The sequence below is a fragment of the Tenrec ecaudatus genome, chromosome 4, assembly GCF_050624435.1.
Source record: "Tenrec ecaudatus isolate mTenEca1 chromosome 4, mTenEca1.hap1, whole genome shotgun sequence".
Classification (NCBI taxonomy): domain Eukaryota; kingdom Metazoa; phylum Chordata; class Mammalia; order Afrosoricida; family Tenrecidae; genus Tenrec; species Tenrec ecaudatus.
In genome coordinates this window covers 60,348,952-60,367,146 of record NC_134533.1, presented here as the reverse complement: position 1 = coordinate 60,367,146, position 18,195 = coordinate 60,348,952, and the positions used below count along the sequence as shown (strand labels likewise).

The 18,195-nt window shown below is 43.0% G+C and overlaps 1 protein-coding gene across 1 annotated transcript in view; it reads right to left on the bottom strand.

Annotated features, from left to right (window-relative positions):
- The window catches only part of RNF141 (ring finger protein 141), a 35,883-nt gene that overhangs the window by 7,278 nt on the left and 10,410 nt on the right, over positions 1–18,195 (bottom strand). The window contains exons 3-5 of the mRNA XM_075546079.1: positions 13,255–13,363; positions 8,052–8,233; positions 1,582–1,689 (exon numbers count right to left, since the gene is read on the bottom strand). Coding sequence (XP_075402194.1) covers positions 1,582–1,689; positions 8,052–8,233; positions 13,255–13,363 — 399 coding nt within the window. The remainder of the gene's footprint in view (positions 1–1,581; positions 1,690–8,051; positions 8,234–13,254; positions 13,364–18,195) is intronic.

The following is an 18,195-nucleotide window of genomic DNA, read 5'->3' as shown; positions in this document are numbered from 1 at the left end:
AGTCACTGCTGGAGGGCAGTCATGTATTGATTTGAGCGGAGGAGAAGGCAATCTGCAATAAAGGGGAGGTTGGCAAATACAATGATACAGGCAGGGAAGACACTGGAAGCAGACCAGAGTTAAAGGCAATAAATTCTATTATGTATACAATCCAACTTAAAGCCAAATAATGACCCATAGAGTGAGCAGCATCCTCAGACGGAACAGTTATACTCGACCCAAAGGGCACATCTGCCCAAAATCAACTCGAAAAAGGCATGAAGGGGCAAGAAGATGCATGAGTGGGAGGGGGCCCCAGAGAGGAGGTGGGAAGAGTGCGGTTACATTGTGGAGCTTGTCAACTAATGTCACCCAACAAAACGTCTATCAATAGTTGAATGGGAAATTAATTTCCTCTGTAAATGTCACTCAAACCGCAATAAAAAGTATAAAACAAAAAAATGTGTAAGTCACTATTGTATATATGTCTATAATGCTTTTTACACTGTCATGATGCTTTTATAATGCTTTAAAATATCTAGGTATATGTAATTCACTTATAATGTGTAAAAACAGAATTTCTGAACTTAGAAACAGATTCTAATCATAAACTATCACGAAAAAAAATCCCCAAACTCTGCCATCGAATCATTGCTGACTTATATTGATCCTACAGGAGAAGGTAGAATTGCTCCCTGTGAATTTCCAAGCCTGTAACTCTTTATGGGAGTAGAAAGCCCTGTCTTTCTCCCCCAGAGTGGCTGGTGGTTTTGAACTCCTGACCTTGCAGATTGTAGTCCAACACCTAACCATTATTCTACTAGGGCTCCAAACCATTAACTATAAGCCATTAGAAGGTTGTTCTAACTTTGAAAATAGGTAACAGAAGTATGTAGCCTAGGCCACCAATAACATTCTGAAAATGAGGCTGTGCATCTGTATTCTGTGGTAAGAGTGTAACATCAATCATATCTCTATCAATTAACAAGACATAAATGCCACTAAAAATAATTTCCATAAGTTTTAATTTGATCTTGGAACAGGTAGTAAATAAGAATATAAATGTCATATAAAAACTTTCTGAATGTCAATGAAACGTGATATAAGTTAACAAATCATAAATATGTCATACAATTCTTTAACTGGCAGTAAAACACACCAACTACAGTTGCACATGACAGTGCAGAGGGTGCTCATTCTGGGGTGAAGACAGAAGCAAAGGTCGCCCTGAAGACTGAGGTGCCTGCTGAGATATTATTCACCACACCCAACCTCAGCTGTTAGCTCTGGGGACCTGCTCCAAGTTCCTGGTCAGTTGGCAAGTCTCTTCCTTAGACCACCTGTTCAAGATAAAAGTCTGAACTCCAACGATTTGGACCTTAACATGTAAACTAACAAGGTACTTGTTGATTTCCAAATACTCCAAGGCTAAATGGACGTCTTGAGGTCTGTCTTACTTGTGTGCCTTCCCTTGGCTACCTAGCAGTAAATGAGCTTACAGATGACCTGCCAGAGTGTTTCTTTATCTGGTCTTCAGCTAAAGTTATCCAGGCCACTGTGTGCTTGCCTTCTGCCTCGCCCGGAAGGCAGTGGATAACTTACCATTTATCAATGCACTTCTGACAGAAGCTGTGGGTGCAGGGCAGGATGAGGTCGGATCGGCCATCCATGCAGATACAGCACTCCTCCTCGTCAGTCAGCTGCTTCACCCTGCAATGCGGAAAAGGAGCCGGGGCGCTGTACTCTCTGCTGTCACCTTGTTTTACACTTGGCTTTTGTTATCTTAAAAACACGATAAAACAGCCACTAGGTCACAGAACAAAGCACAGTAGTATGCATATGCAAAATCAGACTGCAAGCGATTGGGTCTTTTGGGGGACAGTATACAAATTAGAGAAAAAGTAATATGGGATCCACTTCATAAAGAAATGCATATGGACAAACACTGGCAATATTCTGGTCTTCTTGAAAATAGAAGCCCATTTTAATCTTTCTGAACTTGCATAAAAGGCGGGGAAAAGGAAGTGGGTGTTAACAAACCCAGGGACAAGGAAACAAGTGATATAAAATCGGTGGTGAGGAGGGTGTAGGAGGCCTGGTAGGGCTTGATCAAAGGCAATGTAACGGAGAGGAATTACTGAAACCCAAATGAAGGCTGAGCATGATAGTGGGACAAGAGGAAAGTAAAAGGAAATTGAGGAAGAACTATGAGGCAAAGGGCATTTATAGAGGTCTAAATAAAAGTATGTACATATGTAAATATATTTATATATTTCTATGGGGGAATAGATCCATGTACATATATTTATAGGTTTAGTATTAAGATAGAAGATGGACATGGGACCTCCACTCAAGTACCCCCTCAATGCAAGAACGCTTTGTTCTACTAAACTGGCATTCCATGGTGCTCGCCTTCCCAACACGATTGCTGAAGACAAAGGGGGTATGTAAGCAAATATGGTGAAGAAAGCTGATAGTGCTGGGCTATCAAAAGATATAGCGTTTGGTATCTTAAAGGCTTGAAGGTAAACAAGCAGCCATTTAGCTGAGAAGCAACAAAGGTCACATGGACGAAGCACACCAGCTTATGTGATAATGAGGTGTCGATGGGATCAGGTATCAGGCATCAAACCACAAAAAATCATATCATTGTGAATGAGGGAAAGTGCAGAGTGGAGACCCAAAGCTTCATCTGTAGGCAACTGGACATCCCCTTACAGAAGGGTTGCGGGGAGGAGATAAGCCAGTCAGGGTGCAGTGTACAACGATGAAACATACAACTTTCCTCTAGGTCTTAAATGCTTCCTCCCCCCTCCACTATCATGATCCCAATTCTACCTTACTAATCCTGCTAGATCAAAGCATTTACACGGGTACAAATAAGAGCTGGAAACATACAAAAGAATAATAATTTATAAATTATCAAGGGTTCATGAGGGAGAGAAGGTGGGGGAGGGAGGGGGAAAATCAGAAGCCGTACCAAGGGCTCAAGTAGAAAGAAAATGTTTTGAGAATGATGATGGCAACGAATGTACAAATGTGCTTGACAAAATGGATGTATGTATGGATTGTGATAAGAGTTTGTAGGAGCCAAAATAAAATTATTTTTTAAAAAAAGAATTCAATGAACCAGATTGCTTCACCTGGTAGGACTCTATCTTAAGATGTGGGCCCTGCCACCAGGTCTGTACAGCATGACAGTGATAAGGGGCGTTCAAACCAAAGAACTGCTCAGCCTTAAGGATCAGGAGGGCTTGGAAATATAGAGGAGACTGAAAACACAGTCTCTCTTCTCAAAAAGCCCTTTCTCCTTGGAAATGATGGTGGTGGAGCCTTCTCTCGCAGCCCCGGAGGGAGTGCCCCTCACACTCTGCACCTCTTCTCCTTTCCTGGGGTGCCCTGGTGAGTTTGGTGAGCTTTAACCTTGGGCAGGAACTCAGCTGAAAATAGTATCTATCTCCTCTGCTCATAAAACCACTGTTGTCTCAATTAAAGCACTCAGGTGCTACCTTTTTATTGCTATTTAGTGGTTGCTCTCTCCATAAACTGTAAGCTTTTTTAATCCAGGAGGGGGTTTGTCTCCTCAGCAATGGTTGCTGAAGTGATCTCAATTTTCTTTCCTTTAGGCTTTTCTGTATTTATTCAGGTTTTCTTCATTGATCATGTATATTTTTGTAATTCTTTTAAAAGATCAAACACCTGAATGTTTCAGAGTAGGAGCTACTCTAAGCTTCTTAAAGGTAGAACTGTTTCTTGCTGTTTTATAGCCCTGCATAATGCCTCATTGAGAGAGCTCATTAAAGATCTTCTTTGGTGTTTCTGCGTGGATCCACAGCCAGATGGCAGATGGGGCTGGCATGCCGAGGCCTGAGGTAGTTGGGTCTCAGTGCAATGAGTTCTGGAGCTTAAGGGGCTTCGGTGCCCTGGGTTTTCCCCAGAACTCCTAACCCACCATGTGAAAGGTTTGCTCAGTTTGCTGCTGCCTCTTTTTGGCTAATTGTAATTCTGGCCCAATTCAACCTCCTCTTTGAAAAATGAAACCATTTGGTATCTCAAGTACCATTGCCCCTGAAGAATGTATGCTCTACACTGCTGTCATTGAGGCCACAAAGAGAATTCCACACCCAGGCCACCTCTTTTGACTCCCCCATTTGGACATCAGCTACCTTAAACATTCACATCATAGACGAACAGCTTATTCTAAGGCCATGTCTCTTTCATGTTACCTCTTTTACAACTTTGATGAATTTTGTGCCTAATTAACCTACACTGCTCACTACACAAAATGTTCACGTATTCTTCTAAAACAGAATACGCTATTATTCAGAGACAGACCTTACTGTCTCTTTGGAAATTGGGTCTTAAGGTAGCCCCTGCCTGTTGATGACATGAAAGTCAGCAAAGTGTTTAAGACCTGCCCAGAAATGGCTTCAAGGCAGAAATGCCTCCTGCGGGGCACACAATAAGAGAGATCATACTCCAAGGAAGACCGGTTCCAACAGGATAGAATGACACCAGACTTTATTTTTGGAATAAATTTCTTATTTCTGCTATCTTTTGTAAGAAAGTATTTCTCTGTCTTCTAAAAAATGATTTGAACATAAATGAAATAAACATCAAATGTGCATTCTGTGTACTAAGTACAAGGCAGAGGACGAGATCTGCGCAGTTCAAACTTAATGCACAGATGAAGTGAAAGGGGGAGCTTTTGATGGAAGGGGTAGTCCAACTGTTCCAGAGGCATACGCACACGCTGTGTTCATGAGGAGCACGACAATAAAAGCTCTCTAAGTACAGCAGGAACCACCTCATCCTTGACTGTCACAGATTCAATGTGAATTCGTTTTGATAGGCAAACTATACTTAATCAGGGGGAAATACATCCTCACTCAAACAATGCCTTGGGAGGAAAACTAGTGACATCCTTATTTGAGCAATTCACCTGGGAGATAATTAGGGCCTGCTCCAGGAGGCATCACATAAGAGAAATCATTAGGATGAGGTAACAGACACGATGTCATGCATCTGTAATGGGGCAGGAGAGCACTCACTGAGTTGCAATAGGAAAACTGATGAAAAGTCTAGATGGATGTGTGGATCTAATGTATATATTACCACGACTACCACCCACTGTTGATGAGTCAATTACTACCCATAGTGCCCCTGTGGGGCAGGGTGGACTCCCCTATAGGGTTTCCAAGGCTATAATCTTGATGGAAGCAGACTGTCACATCTTTCTCCCATAGAGCAGCTGGTGGGTTTGAACTGCTGACCTTTCTGTTACCAGCCAAGTGCTTGGCCGCGTGTACCAGAAGATCTTTTATCATCTGTATATGGTTCCATGTACTGTGCCAGACACGGGATACAAAGATGAGGAGTTTACAGTCAAGGTGTAAGCAAGCAACCATGGGTGTTCCCAGCAGGGACTGTAACCGAATATCCACAAAGAGTAACCAGGTCTTCTGAAGGCTGGAGTCTGGAAGTGACAAGTAGAGGGTGAGGGTAAGAGCAGCGTTCCAGATAGAAATAAAATAAAGGACGACACAGAAGTAGAACTTCTACAATGTTCATTGGATCTTTTTTTTGTGTGTGCTACCTTCCTAGCAGGCAGTGATCAGAACAAAGAAAGAGAAGTCTTCCTCTACTTGTCCTGCTCCACCACTTGTAGAGTGGACAGTCAGTCCAAGCCCTAAAACTCTCAAAGGCGCATTGACAGGTAAAGGACTAGCCAGAGAAGCGTGCGCTCTGTAGGGGATACCTCCACACCCACAGAACCAAAGGCTGTAGGAGATGGAGATGCTTACCCCAGGGAACAGAAGGCTTGGGAGAATGGGATCAGTTTTCAGACAGCTGAACACCAGAAGAGCCAACAGACTTGTCTGGTTGTATTCCAGGGGGCACAACTATTGAGAGCAAAAAGTTGACTACTGTGTAATCTATTAACAGCCAACTCTTATTGATCGAGCCCTGGTGGAGTAGTGGGTTAGTTTGAAGCAACCGGCTGCTTTGCAACAAAAAGACGAGGTTTTCTGCTCTTGTGGAGATTTACAATCTCAAACACCCACAGGGACAGTTCTGCCCTGTCCTACAGGGTCTCTATAAGGTGGAATCCACTCCATAGCAGCATATTTGTTTAATTTGAACGGTTCTAAGCACAGTATATATATTACCTCATTTAACTCTCTCAGTGAAGCAAACAGTATGGCTACCATCTTCTTTTAAAAGATGAAGAAATTGAGGAACGTGAGTTTTAAGTTTGTCCAAAGTCACACAGTGAGGGTGGAGCCAGGGCTTGAACACAATTAGAATTTGGGTTCTTGAGCCTGGGTTGTGCTGACTCAAGAGCTCCAGATTTGACCTGGTCTGAGACCTATCAAACAGAGGGAAAGTTTCATCGTGATTAAGGTAAGTGTGGTCCTTGGCTCAGCAGCGGTAGGAGGCAGCGGGGAGGTGGGCAGACTCTCACCTTCCTCCTCGAGAACTGAGTCTTAAAGTCAGAGCAGCACTGGAGCAGGGGAGCTTCATGTACCAGAGTAATAATACAACAGCATGGGCTCGCAGCTCGGCCACTCTCTAGCTGTGTTACTTATTTATCTAAACCTCAGTTTGCCTATCGGAAGGGGATGGGGGAAACAATCGTTCTTCCGTAGAGTTGTTCTAAGGATTTTATGACTCAGTCATCTAGTGCCTAATATTCTGTAAGTACCTAATGCAAACTATTAACAGAATTATGCATCAGAGGTAAGGCTCAACTAAATAAATAGGTCCTTTGCGATCCGTTCAACTTGCAAAAGTTTTCTATGAACAAGAATGGCAGAGTATGACTAAAAACCAAAAACCAAAACAAAGGTAAGAAGCTGCCCTACCCACCAATCAAGAATTAAGTATCCAAACCTTGGGGGCACAGGCAGAAGGAAGAAAGGCAGAAGGAAGAAGGCTAACTACACCCATCCCTCCATTATTAACATGATTGCAAGAAATATTACATTCTTTTCCATTGCTGCCACAGAGTTTAAATATCCTGGTAAACACCAGAATCGGCTTTCAACGCTTGGCAGAAAAACCCCACCATTTTGAAGAGAGGAAAATAAGACGGAAATCAGACACCTGTCTTTGAAAGATTAAAGTATACAGAAAAGATAAGCCTCTTCTTCCTGAGCACGACCTGCAAATGTCTAAAACTCACCTGGCAAGTCCTCCGCACCCGTATAGAAGCCCCACGCCCAAACCCAAAGACCCCACTTAAGACAAACAGGAAACAATCAACGAAAACCTAGTTTAACATTTGAATCATGTTACGAAGGGGGAGAAAATGTAACCGTAAGTGGTATGAGCAGAGAAGTGCTTGTTAGGCCTTCCCTCCAGGTACTGTAAGGCAGAAGACACAGTTCAATACAGGTTCCTGCTGTCTGCCCGCGTGGCAATCACCCAAGGTGCCCACATGTCTAAGGTCACTTAATCCCTTTCCCAACGATGCAGGTACAAATATAAATTATGGTCCAGTTGTCAAATGGCAGCAGGTGGAGCAGTTATGTGCCAAGAGCATCTCAGAGAAAGAGAAGGAAGCCTAGAGAACAGGCTAGGCCTGCGTAAACAAGCACTAATGCCGGAACTCTAGCTCACTCCTTTCCTCCTAGGAACTCTGTATCCGCAATGGCTGCCCCAACTGCTCGTCCACTTCTGACAGGAAAGACCTGGAGCCAGTGTGTACATTTCAGTGCTCCAAGAAGTCAGCCTCTTTACAGGAAAAACTGAGATGGTTTTGCTAGTTGCTTAGGCCTAATTTGCTGAGGGACTTGGTTATCTAAGAATCCAAATATTTATACGAAAAGGGGGGGGGGCTGTAACAATCTCTTTTGTCATTAGAGATAAGTCTGTAGAGTCCAGCGAACCAAAGGTGTGAGTCCTACCATGTCCTGAGACACAGCCATCTGGAAGCCAGTCTGAGACATACCAGCATGTGAGGCAAGCAGTCAAGTGCTCTGAGGCACCCCAGACAACACTGGGAATGACACTGGTGAGGTTTCAGTAGCTTGCAAATTAGTGGCTCACGCTCCTTCTGGCTGTCATACCTTCCCATCCAAAGACTAGCCTGGCAAGAGGTTTGAGAGGACGAGTTTTCATCAGGGTTTTCAGAGGTGGAGCTCTGTGCCAGAACCCCTGCTGCTTGAACGGTGATGTCTTTGTAAAGCTGCATAAACTGGTATAGGTTCAGGATCCGTGATGCTTCCACAATTCCACTGCTTTTGTTAATCTAAAAGCACACGGGAAAAACAAGTATTAAGTGAATCATTTTTATCTGCCCAAATTTCCAAGACAAATGCACAAAAACAATTATGTAGTCAAACATCCTAGGAAATAGGAACTTTCAAGGCTTTCAAATTACATAACCAGAGAGCAAGAGAATGGGCAAAAGAATGATCCAACTCACTTACATTTGTGGGGTTCAAAGTACTTATACAGATTTACCTTATTTGATACTTAAAACAACTGTTAGTCATTTTCCTGTTTAGTGCAAGTAAGGTTAGGTGACTTTCTGAGAGTTACGAAATTAAATTTAAAATAAGCAGCTGGTATTAAGGGCTCAAGTAGAAGGCAAACGTTTTTGAGAATGATGATGGCAACAAATGTACATATGTATTTGACACAATGGATGTATGCATGGATTGTGATAAGAATTGTATAAGCCCCCAATAATTTTTTTTAATCTATCTAGAATTTACAATAATACTAACGATAGTATCAATATTTATTACATGTTAAAAATAAAAGAATAGTGGAATAAAGACTGTACTTTTACCACTTTAATACTAAAAAAAAATTAAATTTAGGGGCGGCCCCAATTCCAACCATGTGGACAACCCCCTCCCTTCAGAAGAATGCACTTCAACGGACAGCGCGGGGCTACAGCTTGGAAAGAGGAGAGCATCGGAATTAGAGCACACTGGAGAAACAAAAAGGGATGGAGAGTGGGCTGGGGTGGCGGGGAAGACATCCTGGCCCACCAAGGCCCAAGGACAATATTCCTGCTTGGAGACAACGCACAGGGAGCACCAGAGGGCCGTCCCCACCACGAGACACATCGTTCCTCACTAAACCATAGTGCTGCGGGGGACAACACTGGAGACAGTGTGGGAACTGTGCACAGTCTGAACTCATCATGCTGGGGCGAAACACTAAGAGCATGCAACAGAGCAGCAAGGGGAGCAAAGTGATGAAGTCCCTGAGGAATACCAAAAATAGACTTTGGAGACAGAGTGTGGCACCCCATCAGACTCGACTGGATAACACTGTAAAGGCCAACAAACAGATCTTGCACTATTTATAGGCTTTTCCATTTTTGTCAGTGGCTTTCTTTGTTTTGTTAATTGTTTTGTTGGTCTTGTCTTCCTTTGTTGTTTTATTTGGCTTTGTCTGTTTTTTGCACTTAGTAATGTATCTGCATGTCTATCTAGATAAGATAGGTGGGATAAATAATTTGCAGATGAAAATAAGGGACCAATGGTTGGGGCAGGGGGTGGGATATGGGAGAAGGGGAAGTGGGGGAAAGGAAGGGGGGTGGGGAGGAACCACCCCAGGTACAAGTGAACTAAAATCAATGGAGAGAAGGGCGTAGGAGGCCTAGTGGGGCTTAATCAAGGGCAATGTAGCAGCAAGTAATTATTAAACTTGAATGAAGGTCAAACATGATGGTGGGACAAGAGAAATGTAAAAGGAAATAGAGGAAAGAAACAGGAGGCAAAGGACATTTATAGAGGCCTAAATACAAGCATGCACATATGTAAATATATACATATAAATAAAACAAGAGGGGACTAGGACTATGTACTCATATCTATATGTTAACAATTAAGGTTGCAGATGGACATTGGGCCTTGACTTAAGTAATCCCTTAACAAAAGAACACTTTGTTCTAATAATCTGGCATTCTGTGATGCTTACCTTCTCCACAGGATCACTGAAAACAAAAAGGGTACCTAAGCAAATGTGGTGAAGAAAGCTGGCTAACAAAAGATATAGCCTCTGGGGTCTCAAAGGCTTGAAGATAAACAAGCAGCCATCTAGCTGAGAAGCAACAAAGCCCACATGGAAGATCAACCTCTGTGATCGTGAGGTGTCTGTCAATGGGATCAGGTATCAGGCATCTAAGACCCAGAACAAAATCAAACCCAATGTGGGGGGGGGGGTGGGGGACGGGCAATGGAGTGGAGACCCAATGCCCATCTGTAGACAATTGGACATCCCCTCACAGAGGGGTCACAGGGAAGAGATGAGCCAGTCAGGGTGCAGGATGAAACACACAACTTTCCTCAAATTCTTTGGTGCTTCCTTCCCCCCACCATAATGACCTCATTTCTACCTTACAAATTGGATTAGACCAGAGCATGCACACTGCTACAGGTAAGAGCCCACAACTTCCCTAATAAACACCTGAAACCATGGTCGGTGCGTTCTGTGTGGCCATTGCAATGAATTATGGAACCCAGCAAAGATGTAGAGTGGTGTCAGAGGAACAGAATAGGTAAAGAAGGGTGGAGTGTGGAGGCATGTCTGAAGCCTGCCTCGTGGCACTAGGGAAGCCAGAGGAGGTCAGATCTGTCCACCTCCATTGCTGTTCATGTACAACACCTTTCCTGATTTTAAGCACACAGCACCCTCTTGTTCTGTTTGAATAATCAATGCCCCTTGGCCTATGCACAGACTCCACATGAGCACAATAAAGTGTTCTGGAACCCTAATCCTTTGCAGTGTTATCCATAATTTGCTATGATACACAGAGTTGTATGCCTCTGCATAATCAATGATGCTCAGACAAACATCTTTATGGTATTCTCTGCTTTCAGCCAAGATCTATCTGATATCAACAATGGTAGTCTACATTCCTCATGTTCTTCTGAATCATAAGACATTAAGGAAAGGCAAATTAAAATCACTAAGAGGTCCATGATTGAAAAAATAAAAAAAAGGAAAACAACAGATGGTGGTGAGGATGTGGAGAAGCCAGAACACTCATCCATTGCTGGTGGGGCTGTAACGGAATAAACCATTGAGGAAGACGGTTGGGAGAGTCCTCAAAAGGTGAAACCGAGTAGGGCCATAGAACTCAGCAATTCCACTCCTAGGGACATACCCCAAAGAACTGAAAGCAGGGACTCCCAACAGACAGGTGAACACCCGTGTTCACCGTAGTATGCAGCATAATTCACAAAGCCCCAAGAAGGAAACTACCATATAGACTCAAGGATAAGCTGACCTGAATATCAGCCGAGGGACCGAATTTTACCACAAAAACTGCATTTAAAATGTGCTGAAAACTTGGCTTATACATGAGTATATACGGTATCTAAGCGTCCAACGACCGAGGGAGTATGATTCTGCCATGAAGAGAAAGGAAGTCTTGATACACGCTACAACCTAGACGATCCTTCAGAACACTAGGCTGAGTGAAATAGGTAAATGTATAGAGACCAAAGTTTACTAATGGTTACCAGATGTGGGAGGGGGGAAGGGGGAAAGAGGGAGCCATTGATTAAGAGGCACTCACCTTCTGTCTAGTGTAATGGGAAAATCTGTAAACAGATGGGGGTGCTGATTGCCTTTCAAACTGAACATAACGAATGTTACCAAATTCCCTGTAGAGATGCCACTATAATAAATGCTACTATTGATTTCCATATATGTACCATGAATCACTTGCATAAATTTTTATCCATGTGTATGTTTTTAGAATTGGGGTTGGAGAATAAGCAAATGTGGTGAGGAAAAGCTGATGGTCCCCAGATATCAAAAGAGATAGTGTCTGGGGTATTAAAGGCTTGAAGGTAAACAAGTGGCCATCTAGCTCAGAAGCAACAAAGCCCACATGGGAGAAGCACACCAGCCTGTGCGATCACGAGGTATAGAAGGGATCAGGTATCAGGCATTATCAGAACAAAAAATCTTACCATAGTGAATGAGCAGGGGAGTGTGGAGTGGAGACCCAAAGCCATTTGTAGGCCACTGGAGATCCCCTTGCAGAAAGGTCTCGGGGATGAGACAAGTCAGTCAGGGTGCGATGTAGCAATGATAAAAAATATAACTGTCCTCTAGTTCTTAAATGCTTCCTCCCCTCCTACCCCCCCCCCCCATCATGATCCCAATTCTACCTTGCACGTCTGGCTAGACTAGAGGATGTACACTGGTACAGATAGGAACTGGAAACACAGGGAATCCAGGGCGGATGCTCCCTTCAGGACCAGTGGTGTGAGTGGTGATACTGGGAGGGTGGAGGGAGAGTGGGTTGGAAAGGGGGAACCGATTACAAGGATCTACATGTGACCTTCTCCCTGGGGGATGGACAACAGAAAAGTGGGTGAAGGGAGACGTCGGACAGGGCAAGATAGGGCAAAATAATAATTTATAAATTATCAAGGGTTCATGAGGAAGGGGGAGAGCAGGGAGGGAGGGGGGGAAATGAGGAGTTGAAGCCAGGGGCTTAACTGGAGAGCAAATGTTTTGAGACTGATGAGAGCAATGAATGTACAAATGTGCTTTACACAATTGATGTATGTATGGATTGTGATAAGCTGTATCAGCCCTTAATAAAACGATTTTAAAAAAAGAATTGGGGTTTGAATAGTATGTTTAATAAAACTGGTTTCCTCATTTTCACCCAAAGGTTTATGACCTCAAAAAGGTTAAGAAAACACCTATTCTAAAAAAAAAAAAGAAAGAAAAGAAAACACCTATTCTAACCCATACACTGGTGCATGAAGCTCTCAAATACTCGAGGACAGCTACCATTATATTTCTAGCACAACAAATATATTCAGTGATCTAAAACTTAAAGATGGACTAAGAGACTCATTGCATTGATAATCAAAAAGCCACTCAATAAAGATTATTTAAAAAAACTTTCTTTGGGATTTTTTAAATGAATAAAATCTAGTATTCTTAAAATAAATGCTTTCTTGTGATAACTTTATTTTTCAGGAGTCATCTTACAACTAAATAGGATGTCACTTCAGGACTCTACGGCTTGCCAGCCAGCCAGCTCAAACTCCAGAAGACAGGATGAGATTTTGCTACCTCCTACCCTGTTGATTTATGCTTCATAGCAAAGTTTATGCTACACAGCAGTCATGTCAAACAGCGAGATGGAAGGCAACAGCACTGCCACAAGCCCAGCAATCCATTAGCATTCCGTTCCACCATATAAGGTGGTTCCACTCAGCCGTGTAGTTCTAGACACTAATATGATTTTAGCTCAGAGTTGGAAGTCGAGCTCAGTCTCACCTTGGTACACACCACTCGTACAATCACTTTCCACAAGGCAGAAGTATCAGACCCAGGTAGTACTTCAAAGAGAAGATGCTTTTCCTGGCCAGTAGCCACTTTAGCAGTTCTGAAAGGAGACAAAAACATTTGTTTGTTAACATCACAAAAATTCATTTAAATAATGGAGTGATGACACAAGTTTTAACTAACAGCTTAAAACTGAGAAGGAAATTTAAAAGGAAACTTGAAAACATCAATAAAAATAAATATCAAGGGATAACCATTGTAATAACTAAATTAAAACATGAACAAACATACCAATATAAAGTAAACATGAATAAGCATACCAATAGAGATCAGAGGAACCCTCAAGACTATTAGCCCAAGATATCCTTTGAAAGCAGAAATGAAGCCATTCCCAGCAGTCACTTGTCATTCAAATAACAGCCTGGCTTATAAAGTAAAAAATAATACTGGTGAGTATTGTACCCCCCTTAAAGACCCTACCATACATTGCCAAAGGTTCAACATTTACTCAAAAACAAAGAGGAGATGCTAAGGAGGGGCAGAGAAGGCAGATAAATGGAAACAGAATGGAAATATTGAGAATACTGAGAGACTATAAAACTCCGCAATGTCATGGAACAATTTCTATAAAAATTGTTAAATGGGAACGTAACTTGCTATGTAAACTTTCATTGCAAACACAACCAAATATATAAAAAGGATGCTAATGAATTGCAGACACAGAGACTGATGGAGAGGGAGAAGTGTTGGACAACCTTATAGGACCAAGTAGAACTGCTAAGGTTTCTGAAGCTGGAAATCTTTTTTTTTCTTCCCCTAACCCTAATCCTGACCCTGACCCTAAGAGGCTGGAAATCCTTATAGCACAACAGCTTCCTCCTTTGCCCTTGGAGCAGCTGCTGATCTTGCCATTGGCAGCACAAGGTATAACTCACCGCACCACCACCAACAAACATGGATCAAGAATGTGTGAACTTACACATAAGCCCATAACTTTATGTACACACAAGGTTACTTTTTTTCATGGTATATTCTTTTTTTTAAATCATTTTATTGGGGGCTCATACAACTCTTATCACAATCCATACACACATCAATGGTGTAAAACACATTTGTACATTCGTTGTCTTCATCATTCTCATAACATTTGCATTCCACTTAAGCCCTTGGCATCAGCTCCTCATTTTTCCCCTCCCTCATGAACCCTTGATAATTTATAAATTATTTTGTCAAATCTCACACTGTCTGACATCTCCCTTCACCCCCCCATACAAGGTTTTTAAAGTCAAAATCCATGTGTTCTAAATTTCAAACAAAGACGGGAGATGGATGGCAGGGAAGCGGGGGAAGGGAGACTCCGGATAGGGCGAGATATGACAAAATAACAATCTATAAATTATCAAGGGCTCATGAGGGAGGGGGGAGTGAGGAGGGAGGGGGAAAAAAAGCAGACCTGGTGCAGAGGGCTTAAGTGGATAGCAAATGCTTTGAAAATGATTAGGGCAAAGAATGTACAGATGTGCTTTATACAATTGATGTATGTATATGTATGGATTGTGATAAGAGTTGTATGAGTCCCTAAAAAATGTAAAAAAAAGAAAAACAAGTTCAAGAAATCAAGTACTTCAGAAAAAGTGTTGATCTGGTTTCCCTTATGCCACTATGGCTATTTCACTGAGGACAAATTGTGACGGTGGCATCGGTTGTTCATAAAGTGCAAAGAAATATTACTCTTGGATGAGTGTTTAAAAAACACAAACATGCCTCTTGGAAAAATTTTTGCTTTATAAATTGGGGTTGAATTGAGCAAAACAAATAACTTTAGGATACTTTAATACTGCTTTACTGTTGTCCTCTAGCAGAGTAATTTTAATTTACAGTCACAGGATTCTAATGTAAGAATATAACATTTAAGAGATGAATTTAAGATAGTTCAAAGATGCATGTACTTAAATATCACAGCTCCCCTTTATCATTATTATATTTTGAGCACCAATGGGGTTATCACATCCCACTAAGTAACTTACAGATAAATCTAGGGAAGCCTCACAAATTAACAGCTAGCCCTATGGCAACAACGTTGGCTGGTGAACCAGTCAGCAGTGCCAATTCCCGTTGGTTTTCCAGCTGCCACGCCCAGCTGTACCCCCACAGTTTACTCTTCCAGCCCTCAGGCAGCTCTGAACCTGGGACACTGACACAAAGGAATGGCTTTAAGAACCAAACTGGTCAGCAATGCCCTGTGCTAAGTCAATAAAAGGAAGGGGCCACCTCCCACTGTGAAATTCAGCAAGAGTCCCTGGTGGACCTTTCCATAAACCACATTTTATCCAGGATCTTGACCCACAGGCAAATGCCACTGAGGACGTTAGGGAGCTAGAGGCAGAAACCAGGGCTTGTCCCTCTACATGCCAAGGCCTACCCTCGCCCTGACAGGGAGTTAGAAGGCAATAAAGGCTAGAGGGCATGCCCAAATTCAGGCCCATGCACCTGGAAGCCAGGGGTGGGCCCCACTCTAGGCAGGGTGAGCCAAATTCAGCCAATGGGATGAACCAGTACAGTCAACACGCCTCCCAGCAAAGGGCCCTAAAGACAGAATTGGGAGCCCAGGGGCCTCCTTTCCAGCTGCTCCTGCTCAGTGCTGTGGTTTCTCTGGCCTCACGTGAGGGTGTGAAGTGCCCTAAGGGCGCCTGTGTAAAACCTGAAACTTCTTCCATCCTTTATAAAAACTCCCTTGGAGCACACACCAGACTTCGGTGTGAATTCTTTCATTCTTTCTCTTGCGAAGCAAGGTATTTCCCAAGGGAGGAATCTAACAAGGACTCTTCACAAGAGTTGAAACAAAATAAAAGCACTCTCCTCTTATGATACTGTTACTATTTCCAATCCAACTATACTCCTTAAGAATATGCTTCTAGAAGTAAATGCTTCAAAAACCACCTATTGAGTGATTTTTTAAAGTACGTGAGGGTTTTTTAAACTCACGAGTAACATGTTTGTCACATGACACAATACTGAACTGTACAGAGTAAATATAAAACTTCCCTTCGCTGCCCTCTTGCCCAACAACTCCCCACAAACATAAGCAGAGTCATCCAATGCATCCTTCTAGTTCATTTTCTGGGCATTTACACACCTGTCTGTCTAAGGAACCCTGGTGGCCCCAAGGTTAGGCATTGGGCTGTTCGCAGAAAGGCCAGCATTTGGAGCCCGCCCTTTGCTCCATAGAAAGATAAGGTAGTCTGCTTCCTGAAAGATTAACAGCCTCGGAAACTAGAACGGAGAACTCCAGCTCAGTGCTTCAGGATAGTCTGATTTGGAATCAACTTGACAGCAGTGGGTTTGGACTTGTTATTTTGTTGCTGTTGTTGGTGGTGGTGGTGGTTTGGTTTGTGTATATGTCAACTCATAGAGTTGTGGTTGAAGTGAATAAAATTCACTTTCTTAAAAGAGGAAGAAAGACGGGCTTTCTATTCCCATAGTAACAGCTTGGGAAATGCCCTTAGGGGGTTGGTTCTGGTTTTATCTTAAGAGAACCAGCTGCCTTTCCTTTCTTTTTTTTTCCCTTAAATATCTTATTAGGGGCTCATACAACTCTTATCACAGTCCATACATATACATACATCAATTGTATAAAGCACATCTGTACATTCTTTGCCCTAATCATTTTCTTTTTCTACATTTTATTAGGGACTCATACAACTCTTATCACAATCCATACATATACATACAACAATTGTATAAAGCACATCCATACATTCCCTGCCCCAATCATTCTCAAAGCACTTGCTCTCCACTTAAGCCCTTTGCATCAGGTCCTCTTTTTTTTTTCCCCTCCCTCCCCTCCCTCATGTGCCCTTGGTAATTTATACATCGTTATTTTGTCATATCTTGCCCTATCGGGAGTCTCCCTTCCCCCACTTCTCTGCCATCCCTCTCCCAGGGAGGAGGTCACATGTGGATCCCTGCAATCACTTCCCCCTTTCCAACCCACCCACCCTCCACTCTCCCAGCATCGCCCCTCACACCCCTGGTCCTGAAGGTATCATCCACCCTGGATTCCCTGTGCCTCCAGCCCTCATATGCATCAGTTTACAACCTCTGCCCCATCCAGCCCCGCAAGGCAGAATTCGGATCATGGTAGTTGGGGGGAGGAAGCATCCAGGATCTGGGGGAAAGCTGTGTTCTTCATCGGCACTACCTCGCACCCTGATTGACCCATCTCCTCTCCTAAACCCCTCTATGAGGGGATCTCCATTGGCTGACACTTGGGCCTTGGGTCTCCACTCTGCACTTTCCCCTTCATTCAATATAGTATGTGTGTGTGTGTGTGTGTATGTATATATACATCTACACACATATATCTTTATTTTTTTGCTTGATGCCTTATACCTGGTCCCTTTGGCACCTCGTGATTGCACTGGCTGGTGTGCTTCTTCCATGTGGGCTTTTTTGCTTCTGAGCTAGATGGCCACTTGTTCACCTTCAAGCCTTTAAGACCCCAAACACTATCTCTTTTGATAGCCGGGCACCATCAACTTTCTTCACCACATTTGCTTATGCACCCATTTGTCTTCAGCGATCCTATCATGGAGGTGTGCAGCCAATGATATGATTTTTTGTTCTTTGATGCCTGATAACTGATCCCTTCGGGACCACTCGATCACACAGGCTGGTATGTTCTTCCATGTGGACTTTGTTGCTTCTGAGCTAGATGGCCCCTTGTTTATCTTCAAGCCTTTAAGACCCCAGTCACTATCCCTTTTGATAGCCAGGCACCATCAGTGTGGTAAAGAAAGCCTTTCCTTTCTTAAAGCCAATTTCCTATGTTGGATCTGGGCGTGTCCCAGGTTCAGGGCTGCCTGAAGGCTGGAAGAATAAACTATGGAAAGGGAGCTGGGCTTGGCAGCTGGAAAACCTCTGGGAACGGCA